General features: G+C 62.5%; 1 protein-coding gene across 1 annotated transcript; it reads right to left on the bottom strand.

Annotated features, from left to right (window-relative positions):
* Positions 1 to 1,392: 1,392 nt before the first annotated feature.
* LRRC55 (leucine rich repeat containing 55) lies at positions 1,393 to 5,066 on the bottom strand. Its single transcript, XM_085063573.1, has 3 exons — positions 4,837 to 5,066; positions 3,515 to 4,323; positions 1,393 to 3,434 (listed from the first exon to the last, which is right to left on the bottom strand). The coding sequence occupies exons 2-3, from the start codon at positions 4,122 to 4,124 to the stop codon at positions 3,199 to 3,201; spliced, it is 846 nt and encodes a 281-aa protein (XP_084919699.1). The 5' UTR covers positions 4,125 to 4,323; positions 4,837 to 5,066; the 3' UTR covers positions 1,393 to 3,198.
* Positions 5,067 to 6,924: the final 1,858 nt, after the last annotated feature.

Below are 6,924 nucleotides of genomic sequence, written 5' to 3' on the forward strand. Positions count from 1 at the left end.
ATCCTCAGGGGAATCTGGGGACCCTCAAACCCCAAAATACGATGCCGTGGGGGTGCTGCAGGTCCCAGCTGGGCCGGGGGACACGACCAGGCGTTCCCCAGACCGCGGTGGCGGGAATGTGACACTGGGAAAACAGAGATTATTCTGCACAGGGACTAAAGTGGGCTCCAGGGAGATGGATGCACCAGGGATGGGGATTGCGACAGGGATGGGGACAGGAACAGCTCCCCCCCCCCCCAGAGAGCCCCCCCTACCCGCTTTTCCAAGTTGCCAAACGGGATGTTCCTCCCCCCCCACCTTCCTCCGTCCCCCGCCTCGCATCCCGCCCGGGGGTGCCGAAATAATCTGGTGGTGCTAAGGATGTCCCCGGGCGTCCCCTTTGAAGTGACCTCCGTGTTTACAGCCCGGCTCGGGCTCCTTCACACCTCCCGCCCCAAAGCAAACGGAGGGGGAGGACCCGCGTGGCTGGGGGGACTTCAGCTCCCGTTTGTGCCGGGAAACCTCGGATTTGCCAAAGTCGCGGGACAGCTTCGGCACAGCACCCAGAGCTCAGAAATTTTGTCACTGTGGGGTGGGAGCGGTGACTGCCGGAGGTGACATTTCGGGGGTGTCCTTGCCTCAGTGTGTCCCCAGCGTGCCAAGTCCTGGGTGACTGACGCGACACCCCTTGGGGGGCTGGTCCCCCGGCCATGTGAGGGGACACCCGAGGGTCTGGTGGTCCCTGTGTGACCCTGCAGTACTGCGGAGGGGACAGAGGGGGAGGATGGAGAGAGCAAAAGGGGTGGAAAAGACCGGGGGGGGGCGAAATTTGGGTGGGTGGGGGAGGTTTGGGATGGGAGGTGGGACTGGATTATGGGGGTGGGTGGGTGGATGGATGGAAGTGTTGGGAGGGAGGGAAAGAGGGGTGCATGGAAAGAGGGATGGATGGATGGCTACAGATAGATGGATGGATGGATGGATGGATAGGCGCGCATGTGGAAGGACATGCAGGGCAGTGCCAAGGTTCGGGGGCGCCCCGGGCACTGGAGGTGGACGCTGGCAGCGACTGTCCCCATCCCCCCGGCGCGGCCGGACGCGGCACAGCTGCTGCCCGACCCCTGGGCTCCGGCCAGGCGGGAGGGGGTCCCGGGGAGGGGGGGCGCGGAGGTGACTCGGCGGCCACAGCTGGGCCCCACCGGGGCCGGGAGATGCTGCCGGAGGAATAACAGGAAGCGCTGGATGGAAAAGCACGGCTGATGCCTTCTGCAGGCTGCGGGACGTCTCCTGTGCCCGCTGCACGCACGCGGGTGTCTGTCACACACATGTCCCTGTCACACACACCGTGTCCCCTCCACACGCACGTCCCTGTCACACACAGGTGTCCCCCCGCCACACGCGTGTCCCTGCCCCGGCTGCGCTGACGCTCTTTATTGTCGAGGTTTGGCGCTGAAAAAGTGCCCCATGGTACAAAACCCGCGGTTACAAAATATACAAAGAGCGGGGTCAGGGGAGAAGGGAGAGAAAAAAGAAAAGAAAAAAGAAAAGAAAAGAAAAGAAAAGAAAAGAAAAGAAAAGAAAAGAAAAGGAAAGGAAAGGAAAGGAAAGGAAAGGAAAGGAAAGGAAAGGAAAGGAAAGGAAAGGAAAGGAAAGGAAAGGAAAGGAAAGGAAAGGAAAGGAAAGGAAAGGAAAGGAAAGGAAAGGAAAGGAAAGGAAAGGAAAGGAAAGGAAAAGAAAAGAAAAGAAAAGAAAAGAAAAGAAAAGAAAGGAAAAGAAAAGAAAAGAAAAGAAAAGAAAAGAAAAGAAAAGAAAAGAATCAAAGATAGAAGACAGGAGGAAAGGAAAGGAAAGGAAAGGAAAGGAAAGGAAAGGAAAGGAAAGGAAAGGAAAGGAAAGGAAAGGAAAGGAAAGGAAAGGAAAGGAAAGGAAAGGAAAGGGATAGAGAAACAATGAAATAAAAAGACAAGGAGAAACAAAAGAGAAGGAAATAAAACAAAAATACGAATATAAAAAGAAGAGGATGAGGGTGAGGCAGAGGAAGGAGGCAGTGGGATGCAGGCAGATGCTCCGTGCCTGTGTGGCCAGTCCAGGGGAGCAGGAGTTGTGGGGGGTGCAGGGGTTGTGGAGCAGGGCAGGGTTCTTGGACTCAATGAAAGGAAAATAATAAAAACCCAGAGAAAATAGAGAAGGCAGAGGCTAAGTTCCCTTTCCCGGGGGCAGCGCTGGGGCTGGGGTGCAGCTGGAGCCCTTTTGGGGTGGGTTTGGGCTAAACCACCCCCCATCCCCCACACACTCAGCCTCCAGGGGGCCAGGAGAAGGGACAAAGCAGCCCCCAGGTGACATCAGCCCCAAGCCCCCACCTGATGTGCTCCCACGGTGACAGGGTGACGCAGACACCAGGGACAGGTGACACAGGCACTGGGGCCATGGCTGCCCTGGCTGGACAGAAGATCGTTGGCTTTCTGCTTTTTTGCTTTTTTCCTTTTTTGTGCCCTTTTTTGGAGCTCCTTCCACCTCCCAACCCTCCCTCAGGATGGGCAGTACTGGGTGCCCTATTTGGCCCAGAAGAGCAGGGACATGCTGGGAGATGCAATCCCTTGGAGCTGCCATCCTTGGGAAATCCCAACCCCTGGAGCTGTCACAGCCTGTCTCACCACTGGGCTCGGTGGTCCTGGTGCTGTCCCAGCACATCCTGGTGTCACCAGCAAGGTGCAGGCATGCCCCGGAGCAATGACACCAAGCTGGGTGTCAGCACCACTTCCTGCCCCCCTGGATTTTTGGGGAGGCTGGAGAGTGAGGGCAGGATTTGGGGGGCTCCAGCGGTGCCGCTTTAGGGCTGAAAGCAGGGATTTCCTCAGTGCCCCCAGGAGAGTGGCTGTGGTCCCCAAGGCACACACAGCTTTGGGGATCTCTGTCTCTCCCAGGGAGAGGTGGGGGGTTCCCAGGGGATTCCCAAGTTGCTGCCTCAACCAGTCCTGGGCAGTGGGAACAGGACAGGCAGGGGTCCAAGCTCATGGTGATGTGGGGTGCAAAAACTCCCCACTTTGGGGCAAAAGGAAGCGGGGCTGTCCCCTGGTGTCCCCAGCGTCTCGAGGGCCACCCTGGAGCGGGAAGCCACGGGAGGGGATGCGGACAAGGCACAGTCTGGTGTCCCCGCGGGGGCGGCCGGGCTGGGGGGTGGCCGGGGCGGGGTTCTATTGGCGGTGGTGGCGGCAGCGGTCCCTAAACGTCCTCGTCCTCGCTGGCCTTGCTCCAGCGGTGGCAGCAGTTGGCCGTGATGCCCAGCAGGAAGTTGGTGGCCACCGAGGCGATGGAGACGACGAAGCCGACGAAGGCGATGAAGAGATAGTCGTCAAGGGTCAGCGTGAGGTGGCAAGCCTGGAAGCTCTCCTCCGTCAGCGACAGCAGCGGGGCTCCTGCCACCTCGGGGGGAGCCCAGCACTCGGCCTGCTGCGAATCTGCGGGACGGAGGGACGGCGTCAGCCCTGCCCCGGGCACCCCGGGCGGGACGGGCGCGGGGCGTCCCGGCGGCACCTACCTGAGGAGCAGCGCTGGATGCGTCCCCGCAGCCACTTGAGGAGGGGCTCCATGGCGCAGCCGCAGAGCCACGGGTTGCCCCCCAGGCGCAGCCCCACGAGGCCGGGCAGCCCCTCCAGGGCGTCGAGGCTGAGGGCGGCCAGGCCGCCGTAGCTGAGGTCCAGCTCTCGCAGCTGGGCCAGGCCGCGGAAGGCCTGCGGGTGGACGCGGCGCAGCCCCGGGTTGTGGCTGAGGTCGAGGCGCAGCAGCGCGCTGGCCTCGCGGAACATGTCGGCGGGCACCAGGCTGAAGTTGTTGTAGCTGAGGTCCAGGTGCGCCAGGCGCCGGGCGCCGCGGAACAGCCCGGCGGGCAGCGCCGCCAGCGAGTTGTTGCGCAGGTCGAGGGTGCGCAGCTGCCCGTAGCAGCCCAGGTAGCCCGGCGGGATGCTGGCGATGCGGTTGTGGGCCAGGCTCAGGTTGCCGGTGTCCAGCGGCAGTTCGGGGGGCACGGAGAAGAGCCGCTGCCCGCTGCAGTCCACCGCCTGCCCGCGGCAGCTGCACAGCACCGGGCAGCCCGCGCCCGCCGCCGCCACCGCCGCCGCCGCCGCCAGCAGCCAGGGGCCCAGCAGCATGGCCTCGTGGCCGCGGCCCTCACGGGGCGCCGGGGGCCATCCCGCCCGCCCGCTCACGCCGAGGGCTGCCGGCGGCCAGCCGCGGGGCCGGGCTCGCGGCGGTCACGACAACGTTCCCAGCATCCCGGCGGCATCCGGGGAGCAGCGCCGACCCCTCCGGGGGCACCGGCGGGGCCGGCGTCGGGCCGTCAGCGGCTGCCTGCGAAGAGGAGGAGCGGGAGGAAGCCGTGCCGGCCACACGCCCCGCCGCGGGGGCCGCAGCTGTTGCGGCCCGGGGTGGCCTCTGGGGCACCCACACACTCCCCGTGTCCCCCGGGACAGGGTCACTCCTCCGAGCATCCCCCGGGGATTTCGGGCAGCAAAGGGCCCCCCGGTCCTGCTGACCTTGGCCAGCCCATCCTGGCTGGTGATGAGCAGAGCAGAGCAGAGGTGCTGCTCCACGGCCCCAGCGGCCCCCTGCCACCACTATCTGAGGCCGGTGCCAAGGACACCCTCCCCGCCTCTCCTGGGGGAAGGTCCCTATTCCCAGCACCCACCGGAGTCCTCCCAGGCCTGCCCTCGCCCCCCACCACCTGACCATATGTGCTCCATCCTCCCTCCGCCGCACCACCCCAGCTCCATCCTCTCCCACCACCCCGCTTTACTCCAGTCACACTCCCTCCCCACAGCCCTCGACCCCTCCGGTGGGGCCGAGTTCCCCCGGGGTACTCACTGGCCAGGGAGGGAGCAGGGCCTGCCTCCCTGCGCTGATGTGGGGGTCCTGAGTGGCGATGTGGGGGTCTCCGAACGGTGATGGGGTATCCGGTGGCCACCCACACCTCGGAGGCCGCCAAGTCGGGAGCTGCGGCCCCAGCAGCGGCGGCCAAGGCTGCTGCGAGCCTAGCGATGGGACCAGGTCTTTCCCCACCTCCTTCCTCCCCTCCTCCTCCTCGTCCTCCCTTGTCTCTCTCTTTCTCTGTCTCTTTTTTTTTTCCTCTTTTTTTCCTTAGGGCCAGATACTGACGTGTCGGTGTCTCTTAGCAACTGCCTCCACATCTCTGAGCAACAGGAGAGCGGGATGCGGAGCCGCCGAGCCAGGGAGACAGCGGCGGGTGGAGGTGCCCCCGCCCTAGGGACCCCCTGCCCAGGCCGGGGAACCCGCACCCGCACGGCCCAGGCACCCGGCAGGGATGGAGCAGGAAGAGGGGTGGCATCCTGCTCCCCTGCCCCGGTCCCCAGCCCTCCCACACTCTCCCAGCCCCGGGAAGCATCCTCGTGGGATGGGGTGAATCAGGGGTTCCCAGGCGCTGAAAACAGAAACAGATGACGTGGCGGCAGAGGGGAGAAACGAGGCAGCCGGGATCCAAGGGGAGCTCTAGGATCCAAAGGGAGTGCTGGGATCCAAGCGGCACCGCCACCCTCTTGTGCTCCTGCTGTGCTCACAGCCCTGGAAAATGCCTCAGGTTGACATGGGTTGTTTTGCTTCACACAAGCTGAAACATTCCCTTTCCCTCCTCCGTTTGGAGGGACACAGCAGGGTCAGCTGCCTGCCCCCTCCCACCTGAGAATGGCCCTTTGAGACACAGGGATGCCCACGGTTTGCTCTGGGAATGCTGCAACACCATGGTTCCAGCATTTCTAGGAAGGAGGCACTTCCACATCCAGCTCGCCCACGCCTAGGGGATTCCTGCTTAATTCTCTCCTGCTGATTTCATGGAGCTGCTCCTTTTTCCAGCTGGCACCAGCAGCCTGCTGGGGGGCCTTTTGCTCCCCACGTCCCATGGGATCGATCCTCCCCGGTGCGGTGCTAGCAGACAGATGGCACAGCCGCCTCTCCTGGGGTGGCATTAACCAGCACTGCTCCAGGCTCCCGAGGAGCTCCTGGGAGCTTCTGGAGTGTGAGGCCTCCAGAGCTGGGCTCCCAGCGGGCTCCAGGAGCGGCGGGAGCCAAGCCGAGCCAGCGGCAGCACAGACACCTCATTAGCGCTGCCCTGCCAGCAGCTGTTGGCGCCGAGGTTTTTTCCACTCCCCCACTGTTCCGGGCTCTGCTGGCACCAAATAAACTGGGAAATTGTCCTGACTGAGGCTGGGCTGCAGCGGGGCTCATATCCCCCTCACCAAATCCCCTGTGGGGACTCCACAGTGCGGGGCAGCGTCCCTGTGGAAGCCAGGGGATGATGCTCCCCTCTGGGGTGGGAAGGAGGCTGGCTGTCCTCCCCACCTCACCCATGAACCCCCCGCATGATCCCAAGCCCATCCAAAAAGCATTCCTGGGACAAAAGTCGCCTTGGAAGAGCACTGGCTCTGGGGCTGAGTGCTCCAAGCCCCTTGTTGCTGAAGAACAGCAGGATGGCCCCAGGGATTCTGGCTCTGTAAATCTACCTTACAGCCAGAACGTTTTTTCTTTCACTCTGTCACTGCTACTGTCAATCCATGTGCATTCAGGCTTGGGAAAGGAGGAAGGAAGGAGAGGGATGAGTGCAGCTCTGGTGCTGAGGGGTGTCAAAGGTGTGAGTCCGAAGCAGGATGGCCCCAGCAGCAACACTGACAGAGTCCCGAGGGAACCATCCCATCCCTCATCCTTCCCAAATAAACCTAGCTCCTGCTCAAGACACTGTACCATACACTGATCCTGCCACAACAGGATCTAGAGCTGAGCCTGGGCTTCCTCTTTCCATTAGAAAAGAAGGGTGAGGAGGCATTAGCCACTGCTTAAATTGTCCAGGGAGATTTTTCCAACAGCAGGAAGAAGATTCTGGCTCAGACTAAGATGAAGGCAGAGGTAGTGTTGAAGGAAAAGGAACTGCAGATAATTAAGATG

This window comes from Lichenostomus cassidix, chromosome 5, assembly GCF_008360975.1.
Source record: "Lichenostomus cassidix isolate B80296 chromosome 5, HeHo_3.0, whole genome shotgun sequence".
In the NCBI taxonomy this organism is placed as follows: Eukaryota; Metazoa; Chordata; class Aves; order Passeriformes; family Meliphagidae; genus Lichenostomus; species Lichenostomus cassidix.

Bases quoted from the DNA above. Each gene is read 5' to 3' on its own strand.
- LRRC55 (XM_085063573.1), bottom strand. From the start codon at position 4,124: ATGCTGCTGGGCCCCTGGCTGCTGGCGGCGGCGGCGGCGGTGGCGGCG. The intron at 3,435-3,514 runs GTAGGTGCCGCC...TCCGTCCCGCAG, and splicing joins CATCCAGCGCTGCTCCTCAG to ATTCGCAGCAGGCCGAGTGC.